This window comes from Falco rusticolus, chromosome 8 (assembly GCF_015220075.1).
Source record: "Falco rusticolus isolate bFalRus1 chromosome 8, bFalRus1.pri, whole genome shotgun sequence".
Lineage (NCBI taxonomy): Eukaryota > Metazoa > Chordata > Aves > Falconiformes > Falconidae > Falco > Falco rusticolus.
In genome coordinates, this window is record NC_051194.1 from 40,397,090 (window position 1) to 40,409,996 (window position 12,907).

The following is a 12,907-nucleotide window of genomic DNA, read 5'->3' on the forward strand; positions in this document are numbered from 1 at the left end:
AATGTAGCAAGCTTTGTTATTTTGTTTTGCGGTTGCAAACATATGAATTTGCTGAAGCATATGGCAAATTATTCAATGGTGATGTTTTACTACGATGCTTATAGAGGAAGGCCTGCCAATGAGATGTTCAAACTGCATCATTTGCACCTGCACATCAGTGGTGGATATAATTATCTGGTCTCGGAAAACTGGTAATATCTGAGACTAAGGGCCAGTCTCAGTTACTCAACACTGAGTTGAAAGTAATCTATTAAATACTTAACTGATTTACTAAATCAGATGTATTCCTGCCCTGGAGGATGCAGGAGGCATAAGAAAAAAACCCCACATACAACAAGCACACCACCTTTTAAGAGTCTTACATTTAAAAGCTTTCTTCAGGAAATCCCCCTGCTGCTTTGTAATTTAGCTTATCGTTTAGTATCTTTCTTTTGTGTCTATAATTCCAGCACCGGAGTAACAAGTTCTGTTGACCAGTTTCATTATAATTTCCTTTCATGTGACTTTTTAATTCTACCCAAATAATTAAGTGTTGCAATAGTGAAAAGCTGGTGCACGCCTGAGTTGTATGCAGCAAAATTAATCATTTCATCTTCACTTACAGATGAAGACTCAGAAGAGGAGTGAAAACAAGTTGTCTGGTTTCCCCATCTTCGCTGAGATTAAATGCCTGCTTCCTTTTAAAAAACATTCTCCATAAAGTATATTCTCAAATTTCTATTTCCCCCCACCTACTTTGCCTAGAAGACTCGGTAGCCCGTTACTGACATAGGAAGATCATAACACAACAGATGCTGACTGAGCACCATTAACCTTTGTAGGTAAGACACTTCTCAAATTCTAACTTTTTTCTTACAATTATCTCAAGACTGATGCGTTTGACAAAGAAGATAGACCCTGCAAGCAAGCCCAAGCCATTTCATTAACAGCTGAGAAAACTCTCAATCAACAGTGAAGATCTTCAAGAAGTACTCTGGCTAATAAAGGCAAAGTAGGTACCTCCTGCATTGATTTTTTCCAAAGACAAAACAAACAGGAGAAAAAAGAAAAACCCACTAACCTATCTCAGGGATGTCTCCCTCTAGGGAGACACAGGCACAATTAACATGAATTAACAACAGACTCTTAAGTTAGGCTTCAGAAACGTACCTCCAGAAGTGTTCAATGATTCATTTTGGATTTTATTTGCCACTTCTGGTTTCTCCCTTTTAAAACTGATTTTGGGTTGTCTTTCTAGAGGGGTACTGTAAACAGTGGTGATGATACCAAACAGCATATTAATTACTCATTTGTTAACAAGAGACAAAGATGATTCAGCAGTCTATGCTGCTGCCACTCTACAATATATCCCTTCATCCTATATTCTGTGAAAAGACCTGTCTCCTCATCATCAATCCATCCAGTACAGTTCAAGAAATATGTAACTTGGAGAACTGAAGATTTAGAACATTAATCTTGAGACCCTCCAGATGTTATCCCTAAATGAAAACAGTTACCCCAGAAATTAATTTTTCATTGCATTTCTTTATCCCAGTTTCTATTTCACACAACTCTAAAAATTACCTTAAGCCACAGTCCAAGGGGAAAACAAAACTTACGTCTCTGCTGAAGAGTCCAATCCACAGCGGGTAGTTATGAAGGGCAGCCTGAACAGCAAGAAAAGCCTGCTGGAACTGATCTGTGATGCTAACCAGATGCATCTTGCTATTTATGCATGCAGCCATTGCATCATTCCAGGATAAATTCTTCAGAATTACCATGTATTGAACATTTTGATAACTCAGTCTTTCATCAAGGACTTGCTCTGTCTGGTTATCAGCAGTTCCTATGTGTAAGAAAGAAATCCAGTTATTAGGTGGTTAAACACTGGAATACATTTTGAACTAACAATTTCTCTGTAACAAACAGAAAAAAGAAAATTCTTAGCCAGTAGATTATGCTAATAACTACAGTCAGAAGCAAATATCTTTGACACTTTAGATAGTTAAAAGTAGCAAATCTAAAAAGATGTGAACTTAAATTGAGAGAAAGATACATAAAAATAGCTTGGCTGAAAATATTTTTTTTTTTCTAACAGCTACATAACGTTAAGAATTCTATTTATTGAATTAAAACCATATTCTACAATTTTAATGAAATACATGAATGGGAGAGAGTGACCGCTCTCTGCTGCAATACAGCAACAGCTAAACTTGACTCATCTCTGTGGAGCCTGTGCAGCCACGAAACTTGTCTATGCAGATCTCATTACAGCACAGTCCCAGAAGTCCTTACCACCATCCGTGAATATAGTGGGAATTGATTTTGCCTCCACAAGTGCTTAACTAATTGCAGAAAACGCACCTTGCATAGGGAGGCGTACAGTTCACTATTTGTGCTCTAAGCACTGAGTGTTACCACAGTTATCAGCATCATACTTGAAGGCATACAGCTCAGTGATGCATAGCAACTATGGTTAATGAAAGATGCAAACATTCCCACGGACAGTAAATTAAAGCATCCAAACCTGGTAACCCCCAAAATTTTATAGACAACCAGAATTAAATTGGCTCTCCAAGAGGGAAAAAACCCCTGACATTTAAAATATCTCAAGCAGGAAAAGGCTCATTGAGAGAAGAGGAAAAAAGGAAAAAGAAAAAAAAACCTCTATAAATAACAGTATATAAATGGCTGATTGATAGGCTGACACGGCCATTTTCCAAAACACAAGATGACAGAAAATTAACATTAATTTGGTATTTACAGCTTTCAATAGATCAGAAAAGTGACAAGGCTGAAAAAGCAGTTTGTGTCTGCTGCCAAATGCTTTCACTTAGTAAACAGCTACAAAAAAAGAACCATGGAACCAAGGGTGCATCACACATTAAGGGGTACCAAACTGGAAACAAGGTAGTAAGTAAAGCATCCATTTCTGAAAGAAGTAATTGCTGATAATTAACATCTCACAAAGTTCTGCAAATCACAATCATGCCAAGATTTCCAAGGAACATGAATTGTCATCTTCTCTAGGATAAAGCCCTAGGCAGCTTGGACTCTCTCACAGCTGTCCCTGCAACCTGCTGAGGTTCCTTCCAACCCAAGTTATCTTTAGGTCCCCAATACAATGATGACACAAGACTAGACCATACCAGGACACATTCTTTGGTAGTCCAAAACCCTTTCTCCTTACACCTTCTAAGGCTGTGGCAAGGAAGAAGTGCTTAGTATTTTAGTCAACCCAGACTAGTAATATATTGATCTACACAGCTATATTGTCAATCTCCTGTTAACAAAATCCCCCTTTTCAAATTTTTATGACTACATCTTTTCCATCCAGACTTCTAATCTGGACACTTGGAATTTCTGAAGTATCTGACACTGAAATAAAGATTTTTTTTGCATTAAAGGGGGGCTAGGGTCAGGGAAATCTCTTTGCCTACTTGAGAATGAAGAAGGTGGGCATATTCTTAGTGTTTTGCATACCTCTCTGTGGTTTTGGTTTGGCTTTTCTGTTTTTTGGGGTTTTTTTTGGGGGGGTGGGGGTGGTTGGTTGGTTTTTGTTAGTGTTTTGGTTTGGTTTTTTTTAGAAGATATCATCTTAGTTACTTAAAAGGATTATTTACATAAAGGAACATACTCAGAAGTGGGTATGCTGAACATTAGCCCATAGCAGTAATTAAATGCGTATAATGGCGACATGCGTTTGATCTGATTCCAGTAACTGGTATCAACCAACCCACACAGCTACATCAGAATATTATTTTTAGTTCAGATTAAGAAAACCCACTCACGCCAACAGATCCGCACAAAGCTACTGAATGCTGTATCACTCCTATTATCATTCTCTATGTATGGTTTGCTCTGGGGAGACTGATTTCAACATTAAGAGTACATGATACGTCATATTCTAATACTGCTAAAAACCAAAGGATATGTTTAAGGAGGATGGAAATATTGTAGGATTCCTTCCCAGGACTTCTCACTTTCAGAGTTCTGAAGAGGAAAAAGGAGTCACTTCTTCCACCCCTTGATCTGCATGACCACTACACCCACAGAATGTTAAAGCCCTGTCTGCTGAAGTATTGCTTCACTGAAACAACACAAACTCTCCCAGGAAAACAGATTCCCTCTGAACTGGACTAAGAAAAATAAAAGGGAAAATTCTGAATAGCTGACAAATTAGGTTCCAGATGATCCTCCACAATTTTTTTTTTTAATTTTCAAAATTTAACTACTCAGTCTCTACAATAATCTTGCTCTTCAAGTGCAACAATTTACAGGCATTAAAAGGTCTCCTGGCATACACATCTTAACTGTGAACTCTGGCTTTAATTTATTTTGACTCTTCAGACTTACCTATAGGCCGCTGGCATATACCCAAGAAGTGCCTGTCAGCACAAGCAGTGAAATTCCATGTTCCAACATACTGTGATTTGGGATCATTAAGGATTACACCGCACTGATTGTTAAATTCTTCATCAAAAAGCTGAAAACCAGAGATATGGTTATCAGACTCAAATAAGGCATAAACATACTTTAGTAGAGAGGGTGAAGTAACATGAGGCTAGGAGAACTCGAGCTGTCTGAACTTGTTTAAGCAGTTTCAAAGGAGTGATGCAATTCAGCTTACCAATTTTACAAACACTACCAGGTGCCTGGTCTCAAAAGGAATTCTTAAGTTAAATAAAGGGGAGAATATTAAATGAAGTGATTTTAAACTTAAAATAAATCTGATTTGTAGTGTGGTTCGATTACGTTTATTATGCTTGCTGCTCTACCCAAGGTGAAGCAAAGTACCAACATATAACGGTTTACAAATGCATTCTAAGTGTAACTGAACCAAGAATTATTGATGACAGCTTTTTGATGACTGTTTTCATCTGGTCTTTAAATTGCAAACAGAAGTTCCAAAAGAGTCATTAAACAGTTGCTTCAGCTTTTCTTGTTCACCCTTCAGTGCTTTGTATGTTAGGTCAGAAGCTGTCATCCTGTTAAAGGTAAACAGAACTCCCTTACTGTCATTCACCTTTTTTTTGCCAGTTAAAACCAGTAACTGGGGGATTTGGTCTGTTCCATATTTATTTTTTTTATTTTTGGTAATGCAGTCAATATTACAAATGTCCTTACTCAATAGTCAAGGGAAGTCAAAAGTCAGAACTTACGTCCAGTGGAATTTTCCTTAATCTTCCTGTCAGGAGTGGGTGAAAGTTACTATACAACAGTCTGCTCTCATCTATCCATTTGTTTTCCCTTGTGCTGAACAGAAACTGCAAACCAATCCAAATATCTTTTGGCATACCAGGAAGCAAGGATGTTATATAATCTGTTGGGCAGAACAGTAAATGTACATATTGTGGTTCAGACAACAACAGTGAACATCTGAAAAGACACATAAATAAGATAATGCAACCCCTGTTTGTATTAACTCAATCATCCCTTCCTTCTGTAAGATAACACCTTTCATGTTGATTTTATTGGAAAGGAGCAGACTTGGCATTTCTTCTCCAAATTCTCAGCTGAGGAGCAGGTACTGGATTTTAGCTGTTTCTCTGCCCACTACTTTGTATTCTTGCACTGAAAATCAAAATTTCAGAAGCTGCTTTTCCACAGGTCTGAGAGACCTTCTATTGTCCACCTGCAGAGATAACAGAAGAGCTCCCTCCCACCCTCTCTGAATTGATGGGGGAGGTCTTATCTCCCATCTTCCTCTCCTACTGACCATAAATCAGAACCATTTCTTGGATTCTGGCAGCATTTGCCCACCCCACCATCAAAGAAAGCAGGACCAGACAAAAGAAGTCAGGTTTAGTTGGAAAAAACATTGAGCCAGGAAAACCTTAAACCAGGCCCCTTGGAACGAGCATTCTGGCACGAAAAAATGGGCTTCAGTAACCCCCAGGCACCAAAGGCACTCGCTGAGTCTGTCTAGATTGGGAAGACAAATTGGAAGCTATGTAATTAGCTACTGCTGAAATGTCTTAACTATTGGCCACATGCCAGACTAGCCGCAGCCTATTTTCTGAGCTAGACAAAGGCACTGAAGATTTAGGGGGCTAGCCACCACCTCATGCCACCGGGAGGAGCAGAAGCAGCCCACAGAAAGAGATATGTTTCTTTAAGAGGACGGTGCCTTCTTTCCATATATGTGGCCTCCACTACAGGGGGGAACGAAAACAAACAAGAAACAGTAACAAACACTTCCATATGCATAAAACCAGGCAAAAAGATCTTGCTATGTAGCACTTCAGAATGGCTATGCTTTGACAATCTTGAAAGCATCCAAAAAGAACAGGTCACAGATATGAATATTCCTGTGTGGTTACAACCCTATTTCTCCCCAATAAGTGCAGTAAAAAAAAAAAAAAAAAAATTAAAAAACCATTCAGCTGCTGCCTGCAGGTAGACTAGTGGCCTCCCTAGTCTACTTTCCACATTCCATGGGGCAAGAGGTTATTTGCTTATAAAGCAAATATGCACCATGCGCACTGCAGAATTCAACGGAGCTCCTTCAGATGTACCTGCAGAGAACTGTTAGCTATCCACAAGACTGTAAATGCAAATACAGCTGTCTCATTCATCAGTTTATCACTGAACATTACTTGTAGCCAATGTGAACGCAATTCTTCCTTGTTGCATTTACTTCAGTTACTCTAGCCTACATGTCAGCTGAGAGGCCGGTCCCAAAGGTGGAACTCTGTGTTTTGCAGTCTCGCTGCCTTCCATCCTCCTACACTGCTCTGGAGAGCTTGCAGGTTGTCAGTTTAGACACACTGCCACCTTAAGTTGCCCAGCACACTTAGACACGAAGGTCCTATGTGCTCAGGCAGGCACTGTGTTTGCCATCTAGGTCCCGCACAGACAGCTGAGCTTGCCTTGGAAACCTAAGCTGGTTTTTATAGTGCAAAGTCTACAGTCTTAGTTATGTTTTAACTTGGAAAGCAAAATGTGGGAATTCTTCACTCAGTGGTGACCCTTTTAGCCTCAATCTTTAATACAAGGTTTTACAATTTTTTATTTTTAGAACCGGTTAAGCTCATACAGAGAAGCTGCTCTTCAAACTGGCTCAAATGTCTACTGACTGCATTTCCATGTTAGGTTTCCAGTGATGCAAACAACAATAGACAGCACATTTTTAACTGGTCTTGGATTTTTAGAATGCTCCCAGTATGCCTCTAGATAACCAAGTGATTTTACACTCAAGTTCTTAAGCAGAACTATACTGAACTTGGAAGAGAAGCCGCATACTAAAAGTGCCCCCAGCTCACCATCGTACCTTGCTCAGCTTGATTCGAGATAGATGGAAGAGAGCCTCCAAAAGTTACACACTTTTCATTAGCTGCACTGAATGTTAAATATTCAGGCTTCATCTTTAGAAAACACTGCAAAATAAACATAATGAAACTGGTTTTCATCATACCATTGCTTCCCAAGAAATAACTCATAAGAAAATGTTCTTAAAACAACCCTGAAAACTCGCTACTTATTTCCTGCAATAACATATAATTACTTTCCTCAGAAAGCAAGGGAACTGATCCTAGCTACACACATTTCTTATTAGATTCAACAGAACAGCTAAATATAAAATAATCCCACTGACTAACTCCCCCTTCACTGAAGATTAAAATTCAGTAATTTTTAATTGGCTACATCAAGATCATGTACTGTTTTAAGAATGAGAATTCACACGTGAACTCTGAAGTCAGATAGAGTTGGGCCAGGAACCTGTATTGTAATAATAACCTATTGGGAGAAACTACACGGGAACTCAAAAGCTATGTTCTGCAACGATGTGAAGTAGATTTGCAAACCTTGGCACAATGTAATATGCAGATCTGACACACAGTCCTTATGGGCCGAATAACAGCGGGCAAAGTAACAGCACTCTCACTAAAACTTTAGATGACTGCCTTAAAACATAGTATATGTTTTATATACTATATACTATACTATGGCTTCTGACCTGTTGGTTCATTTTTAAAAGCTGCCTCTAATTCTTAAGTGAGTTAAGTCCTTAAGGCAACTTAGGAAGTAGAGTGCCTGCCAGCTTGCTGCCTGCCTATGATTACTCAGTGAGAGAATCAAGACACTTCTTCCTTCCTCCAAAGCAGAGCCCAAGATTAGACAATATAACCAATGTTCTTGGACCTAAACTTGCATTGAAAGGCTGAAAGTTACTGCTTTGAAATTAAGAAATCATCAGCCCTGAATAAGAGACAGCGAAGTGGGGAACTTGATTTTAATCAGTACACACAGTTTTCAAAAGCCACCTCCTAGTCCATTCCTGAACACAGGGGCTACCTCCTCACCTCTTTCAGCCAGGCACTCTAGCTTAATGGATTATGAAAAACAGACAAGTTTGATTGATCTGTATTATCTCTGTACCTTATTCCGGAACCGACCCCAACCTTTTGGGCATTTTCCTCTAACCGGGCGGTAACTGGGATCGTGTTTCTCTAGTAAGGAGGCATTATTTTTTTCACAGATGAAGGGCAGCTTCACATTACAGTTAACTGGGTAGTCTGCAGAAATAGAAGTTGTAAAAAAAGTTACGTGGTAAGGCCTATCACACTCCAAATTGCCATCCGTACTTCATGACATGACAAAGACCAGTCTGAAGTGAAGCCCTTCTCAGTGCAACCACAGTGAAGTACTATGCAATCTAAAGCATTAAAATTAACATGAGAGTAAAAGACAAACGTAAACGCTTTATGCCAGACAGTAATACATTATTCCTAAAGATCCAGAGTCTGATCCCTTACTTCCAGTAGTAACACTTCATATAGGCAGAGACAGCTTCAAAACAGAAAAATCATGAAATAAGATTTGGAATATGAGGACTAATCTCATATTCTACCATACAGAGTATGTGACCAAAAGGTCATTAAAGCTAAAAAGAATCTGGCCTGTACTGCTCTACATCACTCCTACAATAACTGGACTGGCTTCCTAGTCAGCAGCCATTTTTGGCTAATAGGGGTGAAAACAGATCGCCAGCATACAACAGAATAATGGGAAAAATGTGCTTTAAAGTGGAAATAGTAGTAGACAAGAGGAACTCCAAGGATTATGCATTTTCCCCAATATAAAACAATGATGGAAAAATAAGAAGCTTCAAGTACCATGGATTTCCATTGCTTTGTGTACCTCTTCCAGTATGACTCCATTACCAAGTGAAATCTGCACCTCCAGATGCATATGCAAGTATTCAGTCAAGCTCCTCTAATTAAAACAACTTTAAGACTTAAATTCCTGAGTCCCGAGTACGTAGCATAAACACAGAAAGGTAACCACCAAAACCAGATTTCACCTGATTAATTCATGTCACAAAAAATGACGATCAATCACAAAAATCTGTCATCTGAATTCAGGTTTGCCTCTGGTGTTCAAGAAATTTTACCATGGCTTCTACCATAAGTAAGAAATAAATGATTCAAAATTCAGATTATCAAGAAGCCACTCACTCCTAATTCTACATCATTTTGCATTCGATGTAAGAGTTTGGGCAGAATAGTAATTACTTTTTTTTTTCCCAATAATGACAGAAAGGAGTGAAAAAAATAGAAACAGCCTTACCTCTATACCAGTTCTTTCTGGAAACATACCAGCAATCTCTCAGGAATCGATCATGGAAGCGTGAAAATAACTGTAAACTGGATACAAATATTTCAGAGTCAATCTCCAATCCAATGTGATCTTCAAGTGGAAACTGTGATAGCAACAGAGCCAGTGCAAACAAAGATTTGGGCTGGTAACTGTTTCTAAGAGATGCCCTACAACACTGGAAAGGTCAGAGGGGGAAAAAACTAGACTAGGAACAAATATGTGGTAGGTTCAGTAGGTATGTATTGTGCCCAAATAAATTTTGTTGAGATCTGCAGAACGAGGAGGGTAGGAGGGTATTTATCACCATGCTGCAATTGCAGCACACTGTCAGGACAAGTGAGGAGAATGGGCAGCGGCCCATTTTATTTTCACAGTAGTATACTGCTATAGTATTCTGGAAAGTGAAGAATTTTCCTTGTAAGAAGCCACCGATCGCTCGCTGCAGCCATGAACGGCACAATGCAGGTTTGCTGTGAATCATCTCAGCTCTGCAGGGCTGTAATATAAGCCCTTCAAGACTCTGGCACTGCCTAACTGGAAAAGTGATGTCTTAAACAAATTTCCCATTCTCTGTCCTCAGGTATTTCTCATGTCCTCAGAGCCAACAGAAGGATTTTTTTCAGAACTTTTTTTTCAGTTCCCCAATTATTAACAGAACATAGAAGGCTTAAAAAAATGCAATAAAGGTATGTCAAAGATCAACCCAATACACTAGCTACTAGACCACAGATTTCAAGGATTCACATGACAAGACAGCCTGAAATACAGAGGCTCTGACAGATGCACAGGAAATGAGATTATGAATTCAGTTATTAGTAAGTTATTATGAATTAAACTTTTGATGCCGATAATGCTTGTAATGGGAATAGAACCCCGAATTTAGCAGTTAATTAAAATATTTCAATAATATTTTGAAATATACTCACTTTCTAATTGTACACCCATACTGTCTTAACTGCTATATGCACTACATAGTTCTGCTCCCTCTGTTTTAGGTACTCTATGACCTAAGTTTAGCACAGCAAGAACAGATGCAAGTACATGTGAACAAAACAAGAGAACAGTGGTCACTGAATAATGCTGAATTTTTTTCCAGATTAGTTCAAATTATTTTTCTTACTTCTTTGAGATGATACAGAAGTAACCTTTCACAATTTTGGGGATAAATTATTTTCCTTTGGAAACTATTCTAGTTAAATATATTCCCAAAAAGCAAAAAAAAAAAAGCTTACAATAAAGCATCCCATAATTATTCTACATACGGTGAATGATAGCTGTAGCCATAATCAATGAACTTCAGCCACCACTTCTGTTCACTGTTTGATAACTGTGGAAATAAAGAAAAAAACCCCAGTATTTTACAACCCATAGAGAAAGAGCTCCAGACTCTACTAAGGATAAATCAATGACAAAATTAATTTTGCTTTAAAATGTTCTAAAATATGCAGGAATTAATATTCTTCAGCAATAGGAAAGGATACAGTAAAAGACCAATATGCCATGTAGATGGACCCCTGCAACTACTAGAAAAAAAACGGAGGCAGTGGGTTTGGGCTGGTTTTTTTTTTCTCCATGTTGTTAAGGCTACTCTTAATTTTAAATTTTTTTTACAAAACTGACATCAAAATAATTCTCTTTCAACTCATCTTTTCCTTTTAAGTACAATTAAAAACTATTAAGGCCAAGAAAAATAAAGAAATTAAGGATTAACATTTTCTAATGAAAAAACTGGCAAGAAAATTTCCCATTAGTGGAAAGTATCTGTTAGACAGATTACACCCCCTTACCTTTTCTATTTGAGACAGTATTGTCCGAAGTTTTGGGTAAGACTCCACAGAGGCTAAATCACTATCATTTTTCTGACAGTAGAAAATAGCTTCCTGGAAGCTCAGGTTTTTATCCGGTACAAACCACAGCTCTGCTCCATCAACAACAAGTGGGGCTCCATGAATTCCAATTTCATCTATGCAGAAGAAATACCACATGCATAAGAAATCAATTCTGAAAAACTCATTCGCTATTTTTCTGAATGTAATAGGAAATTTCAGTTTGATACTGGGAAAGAGCCAACACTCCTTGCATTCTGAGCTCTCTCAGAATCAAATTTAACTAGTCATGACCTTTGCTGGTATCAAACAGGTATTACAGTAATAAAATAACAAAACTAACAAAAGAATTAACAACTATATACATGTAGCAGAATATGCAAAAAGTCAGTTTACCTGGTATATACCACTCGGGTGTCTTTGGAGTGCTACCTGTCCAGGAAAAAAGGAATAGTTACTTCAAGATTACCTTCTACAAGACTGTGGTCACCAATAATGGAAACAATGAATTGTACTCATGCTTCTCAGTATGCATAATAGAAAAAAAATAAAAGGAGAAGGAAAACATACACAGGTTTAATAAAGTAAGCTGATGTAAAACTAATGGGAGTTTGGCACACCTCAATCTTAAATATCTGTGGGTTTTTTTCTTCCAAGCAGAATACAAAGTATTCAATCCATCACTACCTCCCCACAACAAGGAAGTTTCATCCCCTGAAATGCCTTTTAATGAAGAACCAAAATGTAAAAGCCTACTGGATTACAGTACTTTTCATACTGCCTGGAGAAATGTGGATCTGTGCAGATATGCCATGACATTCTTTTGTATTCCCAGTCCTCTGTCTCACTATAACGAAGAGTTAGTACACAGTTTTACCAGAAGGCAGCTAACTCACCTAAGGCTGAAGCAAACTGTAGACCCAAGATCTCTGTAGTAACAAATATTACTAAGAAAAATTAAGTGAAGTCCACAAAGGCTGCAACTCAGTGGCTTATATCACCTCACTTAATAAGAAGCCACTTCTCACTTCATGGGACAAGACAGAATATGGGAGCAGTGATACTGCATCCTCCTCATGGTCATTTTCCGATACATTTTTGAATGTTTTAAGTGCATGTCTGTTTGTATGTGACACAGGTGAGACATCTCACGTGCTGTCCTCTTAACAGTTCAGAGAGGAAATGATAAAATACTGTTTGTGAAGTTTCCGAGTTTAGGCAAAATTGTCAACGCAGTGATAATAAACTCTTTTATATGAATAAATGGATATAACAGCAGTTTACCTTTTGTTATCTGGCAGACCCATTCAAGTTTAGCTTCACAATCGAAAGGCTTGAAGTAAAATTCCAGGTCTCTGCCTTCATGAAAATAAAATCTCCAAAACGATCTCCTTGAAAACTGCGAGGTCTGTATAAAAGCAGAAACAGAGAACTGAGTGAGTATGGCATAGGCCTCTGAAATGTAAAATGAAACTATTAAAAAGGCACTTTGGAAAAGT

The 12,907-nt window shown here is 38.2% G+C and overlaps 1 protein-coding gene across 1 annotated transcript in view; it reads right to left on the reverse strand.

Moving 5' to 3' along the window:
* LY75 (lymphocyte antigen 75) overlaps nucleotides 1-12,907 on the reverse strand; it is a 46,441-nt gene that overhangs the window by 11,707 nt on the left and 21,827 nt on the right. The window contains exons 16-25 of the mRNA XM_037397399.1: nucleotides 12,693-12,816; nucleotides 11,805-11,840; nucleotides 11,370-11,545; nucleotides 10,845-10,909; nucleotides 9,553-9,629; nucleotides 8,362-8,498; nucleotides 7,253-7,358; nucleotides 5,142-5,302; nucleotides 4,336-4,465; nucleotides 1,599-1,825 (exon numbers count right to left, since the gene is read on the reverse strand). Of these exons, the coding sequence (XP_037253296.1) occupies nucleotides 1,599-1,825; nucleotides 4,336-4,465; nucleotides 5,142-5,302; nucleotides 7,253-7,358; nucleotides 8,362-8,498; nucleotides 9,553-9,629; nucleotides 10,845-10,909; nucleotides 11,370-11,545; nucleotides 11,805-11,840; nucleotides 12,693-12,816 (1,239 nt within the window). The remainder of the gene's footprint in view (nucleotides 1-1,598; nucleotides 1,826-4,335; nucleotides 4,466-5,141; nucleotides 5,303-7,252; nucleotides 7,359-8,361; nucleotides 8,499-9,552; nucleotides 9,630-10,844; nucleotides 10,910-11,369; nucleotides 11,546-11,804; nucleotides 11,841-12,692; nucleotides 12,817-12,907) is intronic.